Here is a 15,835-nt window from a genome sequence, read left to right on the forward strand (position 1 = left end):
AATTTGCTATTTTTTTACTATGTTCAACTAAATTAACTATATGAAGTGGTTTAATAAGTTACAGATCTATCAGGGACTACAATGGAAATAATTTTTTTAAAGTGTTCCCATACACCACATATCAATGGAAATCCTCAAGCTCATTACAAGAGCTCTCACTGGAGCATGAGAACCTATGCACATGAAGCTCAAAAAATAAAACCTATGAAGATTTAACTTTAAAATGCTCCATGGCCAGTATATTCGGTATCATAATTTTAAACATTTTTCAAAGTAAGTATTAAAAATTGTTCAGCCTCTTACTTTGTTTTATAGACTCTACTTAATACTTCCATCTTCTTGACCTAGGCTGGCCACTGCAGGAAGCTGTGTGTCTGCCTCTAAAACGATAATAAATGAGAAAACTCAACACCATTATAAATCCTTCAGGGCCAAGTACATATATTCTATAAAACACGAGTGGTGGTAAGCAGAGAGGAGATGTCACCTCACATAACATCATATGCCTTGAAATGAGGTGTGAGCTGAACTGAAGCTCTCATCCCAGTCAGTGGAATGATCAACCCCACCTCCAGAGGGAGACTGATACAATTTTTTTCAAATGCCTTTTCTTGAACAAGCTCTCAGTCTACAGGTGTCCATTTTCCCCCAGTACAGATGAATCTTATTCCAAGAACAACATTTTCCCATTTATGACATTCAAATTCAGCATACTTACAAATATTACCAGCTTTGAATGATGTAGCAATAAAAATGCAAAGATTTGACACCATTATTTTCAATGCTGCTGCTAAATAAGATATCCAAGTTTGTACTAAAATTTACTAATTTAATGTAGTGGTTACTGCAGCATATCAATAGTCAAGTCTTGCACAAATAGACAAAAAAAATGCAGATTGTTCCACCCCACAAGATCTTGTGAAACTACTTTTGAAACCACTACAAGATGAAAGCGTTTTATTAGCCCCACTTCTTCTAACATCAGATTTTTGTAAAATCAAACTACAACACTGAACTACTTTTCACACAAATCCCATTAAGTTAAAGCTATGAATGACCAAATAATATATAGCTCCCTTTTCTGCAAGCCTGAACCTCTCCATCATCTTTTATTAACAGCTAACATGCAAGTAAGTTGTGTCACCTGCACACACATCTGTTTTTTGACGCCTAAATACTGCACAAAATTTCAACTGAAAACCAACTGAGGAAGACAATAATCAAGGAGTACTCTGGGGCAACTGAAATTAAAGACAGATTTATAAAGCAGTAAGGGGCAAAGAACAAAAAACCCCCCACATTCCCCGTTTAAAAAAAGGCACCGAACAGTCACCCAGGAAGCAGACACAGTCCCTGATTCACTCCCCCTGCTGTAACACAACAGACACCAACAAAGCAGTCGTGCACAAACTAAACCAAAAGCTAATCTGTCCTTCCCCCAATAGAGAGAACAAAGAAGATATTTATATCTATATTTAAAGACACACATACATTAAAAACAAAGCTAAATGAGCCCTCTGATCTTAGGAAAACTTGTCTATCCATTCATCAGAAAAAACCCAACCAAACAAACAACACACACACACAAACAAATCAATATTAAAGCATCTATTGATGTTTCTTCACTCACTACTGAAAAGGAGGGGAAAAAAATCTTATTAAAAAAATCAACTGTTTTATCTACTTCTTACATAAAAACCCAAGAGCCCCAGGTCTACTCAAAGTTAAGGATAATTTCAGCAATTGCCACAAACTACATCTTCTAACTCAAATTTCTCCTAACAAGCAAAACCATCTAAAGAGTGATACTGGTCTTCTGCGCAGGACTCATCTACATGAGGAATTAACTGCAGACATTTGATCCTTTTGCTAATAATCTTCTGAATGTTCTTGTTCCAGAATTAAAGAGTACCTTGTTCCAATTTAGCTTAATACACTTAATCTATTTGGAGTGAGACACACTTACACCACAAGAGCTAGATGGAATGAGATACTTAATTCTGTAATTGCAATCCAAGACCCAGTCATCTGGGTTTAGATTATAGCTTGTTTCATTGTTTGAATGGGCAATTCTTCAGGAGTTTGAAGACGCCTAATCTTCCTAGCCCGAAGACTTCCTAGTTCAAGAAAACAATCTCTTGAGTTCACCAAGTTAAGAACCAAAAAATTGCCACCCGTCTGCCTCAGTTCTTCAACGTCAATCTGACATACACACAGATTGCATCTAGTACACTGACAGGATTCAGTTCCACAGCCTCCTGCTGGAACTGGCCACCGTGCAGCTGAGCATGACAGTTTAGCCAGAAAGAACGCAGAAAGAAAAAACAAAAGGTAGGCTGCCTCTGTAGCTTAACTGTCAGTGGACTTAAAGAAGATGGGGAAAGTGCAGACTTTGGGTGAACCTGATTTCTAAAATTTGATTTATTGGGTAGCAGGAACCATAGGCAGTAGCTCAATACAAGCACACTTAAAGTAGACAGAAATTAAGAGGAGGTCCACCTCTCTTTCTATCACACCCCCTCATGCTGCAAACCAGGACTCCACATACACGCTTTATTCTCTGCCCCAAAAAATTAGGGCCCACCCCAGTCCACTCACCTCCATTCCTGTAACAAGATCAGCAGAAACTGCATACGGGGAGGTACCAGAACTGAAGGGTAAGCATCTCCACAGAGAGTTATCGATTTTGAGTTACTACTTGTATATGGGACTTCACCCAGCAGTTCGTACAATCATCTCCACACAGAAAATTACTTCAAAATACCACCCACAAGCAGTTTCTTTGGTAACCACCAAACTCTATCATACATAATAAACTTAGTTTATTTGGCAGGAGTCAACACCCAAATATTTTGAGAAACTCGTTGATCACTAGAGCAGTATGTGCTAGGTACATATTTAAGTATTGCTATAAAAGCTAGGAATCATCATCTCTCCTCCAGTTATGTACTGTTATTTGGAAACCAGGTGGAGATTCCACTGCATAAATTCAGAAAATTAGACGAGTGCTCTAGATGCGTTTCACTGGAGCTTTGAATCAAGCACAGGTAGGAGTTTCAAAACCTTATGTCTCCTGGCATACCAAATAAGCTACAAGACATCCAACACAGCACTTCAGATTAGGCACTACAATTTGGTAACCTAAATTTTTGTCATTAAGGTTCCTAGATTGTAAGCACTCAAGTAAATTACTGGATCTAACCCAGATGTCATATAAAATCAATATAAAAATTAAGTCAGGAATAAGTATGATGGCTTAAGTTTATAACTTGTCTTATTTCAGGCAAACTTTCTGTTGCAGGCTAGCCCTACAGAGCTGCTGTAATCTCCAAATTATCATTTCTGTTCCAGCAAAACTGTATATTAATTTAGTTTGCATGCCCTTTATTCTAAACAAACTGAAGCTAAGAAAAGCAATTTATGTCAAAATTTATACTGCCCGAAAAAGCAGTGAAAAAAGTTTACCACTTCAATAAAGGGACACAGTAAATTCATTTGGGTCAATGCAGAATATAACAGTAAGAGCTATTTTTGAGTAACAACTCTGCAGGTGCACTGACTTCACAATGACTGTCACACTGAGAGTTATTCTACAAGTAGGCAAGCCGTAGAAATACGATATTATTGTTCTCCATTTGTGAATCTGAATTTAAACAGAAATTTTATAGACTGGGATCACTGAATGGAATTCTAACAACATTTCAACTTCTTATTTGAAAGTTGGGAGGACTCAGTATGTGTAAATACTAGCCAAGAGTTACGTTTTTCCCTTAGTTTTGTAACTAAAAAATTCAAACATCTCCAATATTTTAGTTTTGACACCGTAATAGCTATACTTAGATGTAATAATGGTCATGAAGTTGACTTCTTTAAACTTACAAGGCTTCTCTTAAAACTTTAGTTTTTACAAGTAAAGTGGAGCAAGAAGAGGCGTTATTTATAATATCTGATTATTCTAAGGCAAACAAACCTGTAATTATTGTCCAAGACTGTAAATACAATTATTTGTACTGTTCCCTATGAGCTTTCTATGATACAAATTTTTTTTCATATAGACAATTTCAAGTTCCCTTCTCGATAGTAAGCAGTTTACATATGCAACTCTAAAAAAAGATCTTGCTCTTTAGTAAATACCTTTTTCTGAGTCTTCCTATTTCGATGTAAATTAGTTACTACTACCAGTCTAAGGGAAGAGAGAATGCCAAGAAACATCCAGTCAAATAAATCACTTTTTTGCTTTTAAATATAGTAACATTTTTGTGTTTCACTTCAGTATAAACAAGGCAGTCCTGAATACTGCAGTACTACAATAACAGCAGTACCCCTGAGATTATCTAATTTTACCACCTCAGCATTACTTGAGGGAAGCCAGTGGAAATGCTATACAAGTAAATTGTTGATTAGCTGAGTCACACTAACCCCTGATGTAGCATGGCAACCAGAAGAACATAAGATTTGCTTCATGTTATTGGTAACGAGCTACTGCTGAAACTATTCACATCTACATACCCTTTATACTTGCACCTGAGAGACACACAGTTATCAAGTAAGGAGATTACAATTGCACTTGTTTCAATTTAGTTAATTGGTATAGAATGAAGACTTGACTTCAAGATAAGGCTTAAAAATAGTTACTGTTATAACACATGAATAAGCAGGACAAAAAGCATGCGTATGTACACACACACAGAGGTTTAGTAACTACTAGAAATAAACAGGATTAAATTGACATTTCTGCCATGCTGTTCCCTCCCCCCGATGTCTAAACTAGGTTCTATTTTAACCTCATCTGTAAGAATGCCTAACAGTGGCAAACTACTTGTAATCTCATTTTCTACTCTCATCTTTCATTTGTACTTATTTCTCACCATTCCAGGTTGTTCACTATTCTTTACAATTGCATTACAATTATTTAGTAGATCAGTATTGAGCTAAATGGCACTAAAAATAAGGTTTCCAGAAGTTTTACTATTGGCTTTTAGCCATGATTCTCTTCTTTGGCCTTGTATTTAACTCTCAGTACTTTTGATTGAGCACCAGCAGTTTTGCCGGGACTTCTAGACACTGCTGAAATACAGTCATCTTTTCCTTATCTGTAAGTGGATTAGTTGGTCTGAGCTTACATGGTGTAAGCCTGCAGCACTGTGCCCTGCACGCGGCAGGCATGCACTTACACCAAAACCTGTCTTTCACTATAGCATGCCTCCTTTCTAAACAAGGCTTTTGAGTATAGCTTCAGAAGATGCATGAACCGTACCCAGTCCTACAGTTTAAGCATCCACACACTGCATTAAGTCATGTTTTCTCACCTTATCCCACCATTATTCCAGATATGTAAGAGGTGATTGTAAGCAGGGGCTGTCTTTGTGCATGCATCGGATAGAACGCCAAACTCCTAGAGGAAGCTAAATAGTTTGTTTCTATTTGGTCCCCAATGGTAAAGCCTAAGCATTCATAAAGTGAAGAGAAGTAGTATCCGATCTACTCGCATCCCCTAGTTTTCAAATCAAACAGGAATTCACTGGTAGCCATCTGAAGCTGACAGTAAAACATGAGTATTTTTTCCTGTCTTCAGAATAGCCTTGAGGCATCACCATGTCAAAACTAACAGTCTCGCATCTGCCTCAGCTACCTATTTGCCATATAGCTTTGTGGTGTTTAAGAAATAGATTTTTTTAACAGCAAAACAGCAACTTTATTTCACCTATTTTCTAGTGCATTTAAAAATAATAATAAAACATACAGAAAGGTTGGAAGAAAATCCCTCTCTGCTTATACTGTTGTTGTAAAGTTCTATGGCTAACCACATTTCTCACCTAGTGGAATTTTAGCACTGTGGAGTCCAAACATTTGACCGTTTCATGTTACATTGGTTTTCAGTTCTGGCGTATGCTTTAAGCTTCCCACTTCCTTCTTCAGGACATTAAGTAAAGTTCTAGAACTATCCAAAATCTTCATGTAAGCAGCTTCAGTTTCAGCAAGAATTTTTTCAAGCTCATTCCATGAAGCTACCTTTTGGGCCAGGTTTTCACATACACACTCCAGTTGTTCACTCAGGACTTGGATTTTATGCTGGAGTTTACTTTTTTCCTCTTCTGCTTGCTGGATTTGTTTGTTCAGCTCTTCTTTTTGCATACGTAAGTCTTCAATGCATTTCACTAGTTCATTATTGTAACCCTGAAGAACAGCTCCCTGCTGAGTCATCCTCCACTCCCCTCCCTGAGCTCTGCCACTGCTCCCTGAAGTCCCCTCTCAGCAACAGCCTTCTGCACTCTAAAAAAAAAAAAAAACACCACACCAAAAAAGAGAAAGAAAAATTCTTTAAGAGAGTTGCCACGAATAATGATGCACCAGCACAGACAGAGCCACGGGGAATGATGCTCTGTTTGAGGTTAACATGCTAATTCCGAGTTGTGCCACTTCTCTTCCCTCTTCAGGAAGGGGGCTGAACAAAATTCGGCATCTACGCTGTACCTTTACCGCAAACTGGTCTTTCCTATAATACCTTCATGGCAATGCTCAACTCTGATATCAAAATACTTCTATTATATTTTATAGCATCTTAATGCCGTTCTGAATAGATGATGCTTTGTACCTCAGACTTGGAGGGTTTGGTCAGAAATAACCGAATGACCCTTCCTCAGGAGAAGGCTCAGCAGTCACCAGCAGCAGCGGCACCCCCTCGGCCCCTGGTGAAGGGGATCTTCCCTCGCCAACCGCGCGCCAGGCATCCACTTCACTGGGAGCCCGGGGCCACCTGAAACAGACCGATCTGGCTCTGCGGGCTACTCACGGGCGCCGGGATGACAACTGTACGCGTGTGCCGAGACGCGGACGAGCCGTTTCCCCGCCGAAGGCGGCCATCAGCGCCCCTCACCCGCCGCCCCCCACTCACACCACCCCCCCCGCCACGGCGGCGGTTTCACCGCGCCCAGGCCGCTCTGCCGCCAGCGCCTCGCTCCCTCGGCGGCCGGGGCTGTGGCAGCCTGGCGGCGTTTCCTCGGGGGCCGGGAGCGGAGCCCCGCCACCGCGGGGCGGGAGAAGCCGGCGCCGCCGCAGGGGCCCAGGCGGCAAGGCCTGACCCGCGCCACCGCCTCCCCAGGGACATTTTAACAACCTCCTCACCGCTGAGCGCTTCCTCGCAGAAGACGAGCCGTATACAAAATGGCTCCTGCCTATACATCAAGTCCCTGGGCGGAAGGGGAGGAGGGGGTAGGTAAGATGAGGCCTTCCCTTTCCTATCTCGCGGCCCGGCGCCGCTCCCCCCGCCCCGCCGCTTCGCTCGCAATTCCCCTCTTGCCCCCACCTGCTTGGCGTTCCCGCCCTGTCGGGTCCCACCGAGAAAGCCGGCTGCCCCGCCGCGGCGCGGCCCGGCCCGGCCGGGCAAGGGAGACGCGGCGCTGCCGGCAGCGCGGCCCCACGGGCGGCGGGGGCTCCTCTCGGCCAATCAGCCGGGCGCGCCCGGCCAACGGCCGCTCCGGCCGGCAACGCCTCGGAGCCGCCGGGTGAGGGGTCACGGAAATACCCGAACGTTTCCGAGCGCGGCGCCACCCCGGCGGGAGCGTGAAAACATCTCTCCGGAAATAACCGATGTTTTCCGAAGACAGGTAGCGCTCGGGAGGGGAGGCCGAGGCGGGCCGGGCGGTGGGGGGGAGGAGAGTTACGGAACGAGCCGATGTTTGCCGAAGGGAGAGACTGAAGGGCGTTGGGCTCGGCGAAGGCAGCCGATGTTTCCCGAAGGCAGAGTCGCCCGAGAGCAAAGGGGACAGAGGGGACGGAGCGTGTCGGAAAGAGCCGAAAAGAGCCGACGTTAACCGAGCGCGGCGTCGCCCGAGTTTCCCGGATGTAGTTGGAGGAGCGGCGGCGGCGGCGGGCGCAGCGGGGGGAGGAGGCGGCCGCGGCGGCAGCAGCAGCGGCGGCGGCGGCGGTGGCGGCGGAGTCCGTGCTCCTGGGGTGTCTCTGCGCGCGCGGGGCCGAGTTGCTGGCGTCTCCCCTCTCGCTGTGCGCGGAGGAGATGGGCCCGTGAGCGCTGCTCCCAGCCGAGCTGCCTGAGCCGCCCCCTCCCTCCCTTCCCCCCTCCCTGCCCCCGGTCGGCGGCGAGGCGGAGCGCTGCCTCCCCCTCCTCCCCCCTCGGCGCCTGTGGCCCGGCCGCGGCCGTCCCCTCCTGGTCCCCTCACACTCACACACACAGGCCGGGCATTGATGGTAATGTATGCGAGGAAACAGCAGAGACTCAGTGATGGGTAAATCCCTTCCTCCTCCTCCTCCTCTGCCCCCCTGGCCCCGCGGGGTCTCCCCCTCCCCTCCGCCATGTTTGGGCCCCCTTCCCCGGTGGCCGGTAACGGTTGTTCGCTAACGTCTCTCTCTTTCTCTCGCTTTCTCTTTAGCTGTCACGACCGCAGGGGGGACTCGCAGCCCTACCAGGTACCTCAAGCGCCGGCCGCTAGGCCCAGGAGGAGGAGCAGGGGAGGAGAAGGGGGGGGGGGGGGGGGGGAGCTACTCTAGCGGAGGCTTCGGCCGCCGCCGCAGGCCGCGGTACAACAGACGCCTCGGCCCCGTCCCTCGGCGCCGTTTCGGGCCCGGGGGGAGCGGAGGGGGGGGCGGCGGCGGCCGCGCGCGGGGGGACCGGGGCTCCGGCGCCCGTCTGAGGCCCGCGGGGCCCGGGCGAGGAGGAGAGGCCTAGTGCGACCCGGGCAGGGCTCGGGCCTAGGAGTCGGGGAGGGTACGGTACGAGGGGCGGGAGAGCCAGCCGGGGTCGCTTGCAGTGGAGTGGCGATCCAGGGGGAGGTGAGTGTTTCCCTTTTAAAAACAAAAGGCATCTTGTTCTTCCCCCACCCCCCTCCCCAAGTTCTTTCTTCTCCCCAAAACTGCTGCTGTGGACTGTAACCTGAGCAGGGCATGGTTTTAGACCCTGAATAACTGGGGTTGCCAGTAAGGCTTAATTTCTGCAGTTGCCAGCTGCTAGGCATGTTCAGAAATCATCAAATCCTTAAGCTGCTGACAATAAGCTCAATTTCTGTAAGGTGGTTACTGTATTCCTCTGCTGTCTCTACTGAAAAAAAAAACAGTTCTCAGGGTGTGAATCTGAGGAATGCCATATATCGTGATATTGCTCTCCTTAGGGCACAGAATTGAACTGTTTTATTACATTTCTGTGTATTTGTATCACTCTGAAGTGTAATCTGACAGTCCAAGGCAGCTGTCGGTGACAGTTCATGTGAATGTAAACACTTGCCACTTAGGAGCTCACACTGCAAAATCAGGCCAGTCAAAGTGAGGCTGAACATGTGATTTTTTGGTAAAAGCTTCAAAATGAATTGTCACATGTTTTGGGCCCCCAGAATGCTAGGGGTTTTTTAATTACATCTGCTACAGGGTTGCTTATACTGAAAAAAACATTGAAGTTCAAGGTAGTGGTGAAAATAAGGGACCTTGACTACTGTATGGAGAACATATTCAAAGTTTAGACTGACTCTGTAACCTTCTGTTTATATTCTTAATACCGAGTAGAGTCTTGTGCTTTTCCCAAAAGTGCAGAAGTGCTGTGGCCCATTTACTACTGACAGTGTATAGTCCTTCAGTGAAAAGATAGAGAAACTAGGATTTTCTTAACAGCAAATGTTATGTTGGATGTAATGGGAGGAGAAAATGGTTTGAGTTCTAATTACAGAACTTGTTGCTTTAATGTAGGTAATTAAAATTAGAAAGACTAATGCTGATTTTTTTTTTAAATAGGAAATGAAAATTAATTAACTTTAAAAAGTGTTTTGAAAAGAGATCTATAATTTAGAAATAACATTTAAACATTAGTTCTGTAACTTTGTATCTAATGTAAATGCCTATTCTCTTGTGATCTGTTACAGGCTCTTAAGTACTCATCCAAGAGTCACCCCAGTGGTGGTGATCACCGTCATGACAAGATGCGAGACACCACAGATCCTTCACCACCAAATAAAATGTTGCGGCGCTCTGATAGCCCTGAAAACAAATATGGTGACAACACAGGGCACAGTAAAGCAAAAAGTGTGCATACTCACAGAGTTAGAGAGAGGGATGGTGGTGAGTTATCTTTAATTAACCTTTATTTAAGCAATTACTAATTTCTCATAAATATTAAAATTTAGCTATTATCGCTCAGGTGATGAGAGTGTTACACTAAATGTGCCTTGTACTGTGCTTGGAAGACTGCAGTGAAAACAAAGTGCAAGTTTCATTGGAAGCAATCATTTAGGCATTGTAACACTAATTTTCTTATTTTTACAGGTATGGTGGTTTTTCTTACAACCACAAAGATTAAATAGACTTTTTTTTTTTTTATCTGGTATGTCTCTTACTTTAGACATACTAAAACATTTGATAACATGAAATAGTATTCTGGATTTTTCACTAATAATAAATATGAGCTGTTTTAGAGACTTTTTTTTTTTACTAACTTTGTGTTATGTGTGCTATACTGTGTAGTTATGTACTTCATAGATTGAACCCCATCAGAAATGCAAAAAAAGCTTCTTCATATTTAGCTGCTGTGTAGAACTCTTTTAACAGTCAGAAAAAGATAATCAAAGGTAGCACTTACTAGAGCCTGTCTTGACAGGAGCTTAGAGAAGAATGTTCACAGTCAAGTCAGCCTCCTGTGTTTTTACAGGATATTATAGGCAGTAGTAATATCCCCAGTATTTTTAACTGATACTGTTTTTTACCCCTGCTTCCTAGAAAAAGGAAAGAGTAGGGTTTTCAATTTAGTAAAAAATGGTAACAGTTGCAGTTTAGAAAATCCTGGTTACTGACTTAATTTGGAAGCATGTTTTCTGTTTTGTAAGTACTGTATTCAGTCTTTGTACTGAGTTATGAAGTACATGAGTAGAGAACTTAGAACTTTAAATCAGTGCTTCTTTGATCTATATAAAGTTAATTTGTGATGTACAGATATATTTATTGCTGCACTATTTTAACTTAGTATAACAGTTAAAGTAAAATAAAATGTCTGTAAGTACCTTTTAGGAAATACTAGTTCCATACCACAAATATGTTTATGATACCTGAGTGTTCTTACAGTTTCTATTTGTTTTTCCTTCTTTGGATTAACACAGAGGCTTTGTAGACTACTGATAATGCAATATAATTGTGTAGATGGGTTATAAAAACATGCATCTTTTGTTAGTACACTGATTTTCATTATTTCTGATCATACTTGAAAGTGTGGTAGTCTCAGAATTAAATGCATGTGCAAGGCCAGTAGGCTGCTATTCTGTGCTACTTTTCAGGACACAAAGGTGTCCTCTCACTTCCTGTTCACCTCTCCAAAGATACTCGTCCTACATACTCATGCAGTTCTGCTTAGTTTTGCTAAAATCAGTAATTCTTTCTGCTTCAGTGGAGTGACAGTTAGTGGAGTTATGCATATATGAAAAGATCTGGAGGGTGAGGCTCTATACAGGAAGCATATTTGCTTATTTGTGTGTTGGAATTGTTTTTAAGATAGGAAAGACATTCTGAAGTTCTCCCTGAGTCCAGCTGGATTTAATAGTTGGGGAATGACCTGAAGCATGAATGTATACAGTAACAATGCAGGAAGATGAATTATTTGTAGTTTTCTAAGTGGAAGGAACACTATCCCTCTGTACCTTCTCCTTCCTCAGGCTGTTAACACAGTGGAAATTTCATTTATTCTGATCTGAAAGTGGTCCTTTGCACATAATATGTTAATAGACTGGGAAAAGGAAGTTAGTCTTCAACAGTCTGAAGGAAATTACTAATTTTAAAAGACGAACATTTTTACTATTCCATGGAAATAAGAAGAGATTTTTTTTTTTTGGTGGTGTTAGGTTAGTTTGGCCCCAGTTTCAGCTTTTTAAAATATATTCAAAACAACCAACGTTGCGTTAAATCCTGTGTATTGTATGTAGTAAACCAAAACTGAGCAGATGGGAGCAGGAGTTTATCGACTTTGTCTTACTGAATCTTTCTGTCAGTATGAATTGAAGGTAGGTGTTAGAATATAGGTGAAATGCGGTGGTATTACGGCTATTTGCATATTGCTAATATGCAAAAGACATAATCTGATAATCTACCATGTTCTCTGTTTGTTGAATTACACTGAGGTACTGGTTTATTGATACAGTATTCCCTTAGTTTTGCAATTACAGATATACAGTGGAAAAAAGAAAAAAAGACATTTTAAAAAATGCTAAAATTTTTCATTGAAGTCCTAATACGACTGAAGAGTACTAATTGGCTTTCATGCTACTGTAGTTTTCTGGCTTGTTTTCTTTTTACATTCTTCTGAGGGCGGAAAAAAAAAGTGGGTTTTTTTGGTAATTGCTGTGCATTTCGTTATTTTAAAATCAGTGGTGCTTTATTTGGAACTACTACAAAGGTGTTATTGCCTTCCTATGATCTAGATGAACTTAACAAAACAAACCTCATTGAAAAATCTCCAGTATTTATTTTCCCAAATGGCATTAAAGTCCCAAACAAACAATCTCTTTTTCTCTCATCCTTTTGAAAACAAAACAGAACAAAAATATGGAGTATTACTGCTGAACATAAAGCTGAATTAACCTGATCTCTCCCTTTTAAGTCAATGTTTAAAAAGTCACTCTTACATATCTCTTAGTGATTTTTTGCTCCGAAGTGAAATGGGAAGATTCACTGGTGTAGCATGCTGATACTTGGGACTCAGTCATGACTGGTTCACTTTTTCATGGTAAAGACAACTGGCTAAATGTCATTTAAAGATAAGTGTATACATATAAAATGCAAGAGCTATAATTAAATTGATTGAAAATGAATAACTCAGAAATGGTAGAACCTCCCTCTGCAAATACCTTTGGTACCTGTTTAAAGGTATTTGTTGTTACAGCTTATTTTTGTAATATTCATGGCAGAATCTTTTGTGTTTGTAGAACTGTAATCCACGGTAAGAAATTCAATTGCTTTCAATTAAGGTTTTAAAATGTGTGCTATGGGTAAGCCCTCCATACTGATACAGTGCAAACAAAGCGTTTTTCAAAGTTGCTTACTTCATGATTTCTGTAGAAAGAGACTACATACAGAGATCGTTTCTCTGGAGAGAGACTTCCAAGTTTACCTAACTAACCAAGTTTACTAAACATCGTAGAGTACTTGCAAGTTTTTGTCAGGTCCCTGGTTTCCAAAGAGTACTTGTACATCCAGCATAATAAAAACTGCAGTGACTTTGTTCTTGCTTTCAGGTCCTTGTGCATGGGGACATTGTCTATGTATGCAAGTGTTTAAAACATAATGAACAGCTACCCCCCTCAATGCATCTCTTATTTATAGGTCAGCTGCTATAGGCAAGTGGGGAGTTTGAAGAGATTACGGGGTCTTATGAGACCAACTCAAGTGTGAAGTTCCTTAACAGTAACAAATAGGGACTTAAAGCTAGCATTGTTTACAGGGAATAGAACTATGAAGGGCCTTGTGGATGTTGAAAAGTGTTTCCACTGAAGAAAAAAGGGAAAGTACAAAGGTTTGAGGTGCTCATGCTTGAGGATGGACAGACTGAGAGCGCAGATGATCCTTGTAGGTCTTTTTAAATGCGTAAGTGAGGTGATATTGGTGTACAGGAAAGAAAACAAAGAGGTTGGGTAAGTAGGGTAGCTTTGGGAATGCTGTAAGGGAGATATTTAGGAGTAAAAATAGCAAGATGCAACCTTTGGTGAAAAAGGGAGAAGGATGTTTCTTTGTACTTTGGTGTATGGAGCAGAGTGACTGACTAAGATACCTAGTAGAACTTTGTGAAAAAAAGGTTAGTTCAGTTAAGCCACGTGTATGCAGTTGTTTCTTATTGTGAAGAAAATACTGAGTGTTTTGCTGCATTTATGTTTAAGAGACTTTGAAAATGTATGTTTGCTTCATGCCATGATCTTACTGAATTGTTTAAAATAACAAATGGAGAGCATTAATATACACAGCATGAAATCTCTTGCTGGATTGTGTTCTGTGTAGGCTATTTTAATGAAATTTGATTATAACTTGCGATATTTAAATTCCAAAATATAACTGAACTTTTGTAAATGTTTCTTTTGCATGTTTTTTTTTAATTGGCAATTAAGAATACTGTCAATGACCACTGCTGTTGACTGTAATACAGTTCTAAGATTCAAAATCCTACTGCTGTTAGAGACTGAATGGAATATTTTAAATCATGAGTTCCTAGTTTTATCAAAGTAGTGGTGGGAGCTTCTGTCATGAAGTGTTGGCTTGCTTTGTTTCCAGTGGTTCCTGAAGGAGTTCAGAGTCCTCATAGCAAAGGGACAGTGAACAGCTGGAAACAGAGCGCTAGCTTTTCTTTCATGTCTTAGCAACCCTGGCAGTAGAGAAGGACAGGAGGCTAACTGCTGATTAAATTAGCATGATCATTGACCAGCAGTCAGAAATAAACGGGGGTGTTGTGGTGGGTACAAGAGAGTGGAAGCTGCCTGGGCAATGTACATTGGAAACAGGAAATTGCAGAGTAGGTGGAAAGAGGGTAGTCTGAGAGTAATGAAGCACAGCGAAGGGTTGAGGAAGAAGTTGGAATAGATTCTATTTAGTTAGTATTAGCTGCTGTTAATGTTCAAGTAATTATTCATTACTATGAAAACTGTTTCCTCACTGTAACTGTATGATCAAAGCTGGGATGAGAGAAGTCTATGATCACAAATGAGAGTAGGCTCTCCATGAAACATGCTTCGAACACAACACGCACACCCCCCAACATCCAAGTGTAAAATAGGTGATTCATTCCCCTGTTCCTTGAACCTTGGCTGTTTGGATGGTTCTAAAGGAGGTGGGGTTTGGTGGTTTGTTTGTGTTTGAAGGTAAATACAATTGCTTCCAGTACCGTTCACCTCTTAGAAGCTTTTCTCTGGATTAAAAAAAAAAAAAAAAAGATGGAAAAGTAGATTTCTGTGGTTTTCTAATTTTGATAAAAGCTTTCTTTCAAGTCTTACTAGTACTAGTACCTTCAGCTGGGGGGTTGTTAATTTTAAGTTTGATTTAAAAGTTTAGTAGTTTTGGATAGAAAATAGCTTTACATTTACTCAATATATTTGGCAATGTTTCTGAAATGAGATTTTGCTGGATCAGTTGAATAATCATTTTTTTTATATTACTCTGCTGTGAGGATCTCTAATAGAAAAGAAATTGGGAAGTATGTGATCATAGAATCCCAGTAAAGGATATAACTTGTGTATGTACTTTTTAAATTTTGAGGTTTAGAATGTTAATGTTCAAAATTATTTTTGAAAAGTAGCTGCAAAGCTTGGTTTTAAAAAATGTAGGACAGAAGATATGGAAACCTGATTTGATATTACTGATATTAGGAAAGAATTGTGATATCAATATGATCATATTAAATGCTAAGTCTTTATGCATTTAGGTGGGTGGAATTCTCTGTGTTTCTTTTCATGAAACTCAAGTATCTGATGTAGGTTGTGAGAGTAAAGATGTATTCGTGGGAGACTTTATCTGAAGTGGAAGCTGCAGCAAATGGCAATAAGCAGTGCTGTTTGTTTGTAACCTATTGCTACAGCCACTTTCCAAAATACATTGCTGTTAGGATGGTGACACTGGGAACTTCCAATTTCACTTACTACTCTTACTTTTTTCCGTTCGCCAGTGTATAAAATACACATTTGTAAATAGGTCCTCTGAAGGTTTCCCCTTAAGGTTGATCTGTTTAAGGAAATGTGTATCTTTAAGTGTTACAAGAACTCATAAATGTAATTTTTGGATTGCAAGAGTAACATGTTCAAGTCAGCGTAATAGCTAGACCTAGTAAGCTTTTGTATGTAAGCTTATTTTATGTTTTGGAAAAGGGAAAATACTG

General features: G+C 41.5%; 2 protein-coding genes and 1 long non-coding RNA gene across 6 annotated transcripts in view; 1 reads left to right on the top strand and 2 right to left on the bottom strand.

Moving 5' to 3' along the window:
* LOC141947617 (uncharacterized) overlaps nucleotides 1–8,200 on the bottom strand; it is a 42,153-nt gene extending 33,953 nt beyond the window's left edge. Inside the window, exons 1-2 of the mRNA XM_074879300.1 lie at nucleotides 8,188–8,200; nucleotides 7,307–7,999 (exon numbers count right to left, since the gene is read on the bottom strand). Coding sequence (XP_074735401.1) covers nucleotides 7,307–7,999; nucleotides 8,188–8,200 — 706 coding nt within the window. The remainder of the gene's footprint in view (nucleotides 1–7,306; nucleotides 8,000–8,187) is intronic.
* On the bottom strand, nucleotides 944–5,859 carry LOC141942825 (uncharacterized). The gene is made up of 2 exons (XR_012628755.1): nucleotides 1,913–5,859; nucleotides 944–1,880 (listed from the first exon to the last, which is right to left on the bottom strand). It is a non-coding gene; the product is annotated as an uncharacterized LOC141942825 (long non-coding RNA).
* The window catches only part of WAC (WW domain containing adaptor with coiled-coil), a 63,424-nt gene continuing 55,571 nt past the window's right edge, over nucleotides 7,983–15,835 (top strand). For 3 of the 4 annotated variants that reach the window (XM_074866820.1, XM_074866828.1, XM_074866847.1), the window contains exons 1-3: nucleotides 7,983–8,243; nucleotides 8,388–8,424; nucleotides 9,864–10,059. In XM_074866820.1, coding sequence (XP_074722921.1) covers nucleotides 8,203–8,243; nucleotides 8,388–8,424; nucleotides 9,864–10,059 — 274 coding nt within the window. In that variant the 5' untranslated portion in view covers nucleotides 7,983–8,202. Of the gene's footprint in view, nucleotides 8,244–8,387; nucleotides 8,425–8,659; nucleotides 8,788–9,863; nucleotides 10,060–15,835 lie in introns of those variants that run through there. The other variant, XM_074866838.1, reaches the window with a different exon arrangement.

The sequence above is a fragment of the Strix uralensis genome, chromosome 1, assembly GCF_047716275.1.
Source record: "Strix uralensis isolate ZFMK-TIS-50842 chromosome 1, bStrUra1, whole genome shotgun sequence".
Classification (NCBI taxonomy): Eukaryota; Metazoa; Chordata; class Aves; order Strigiformes; family Strigidae; genus Strix; species Strix uralensis.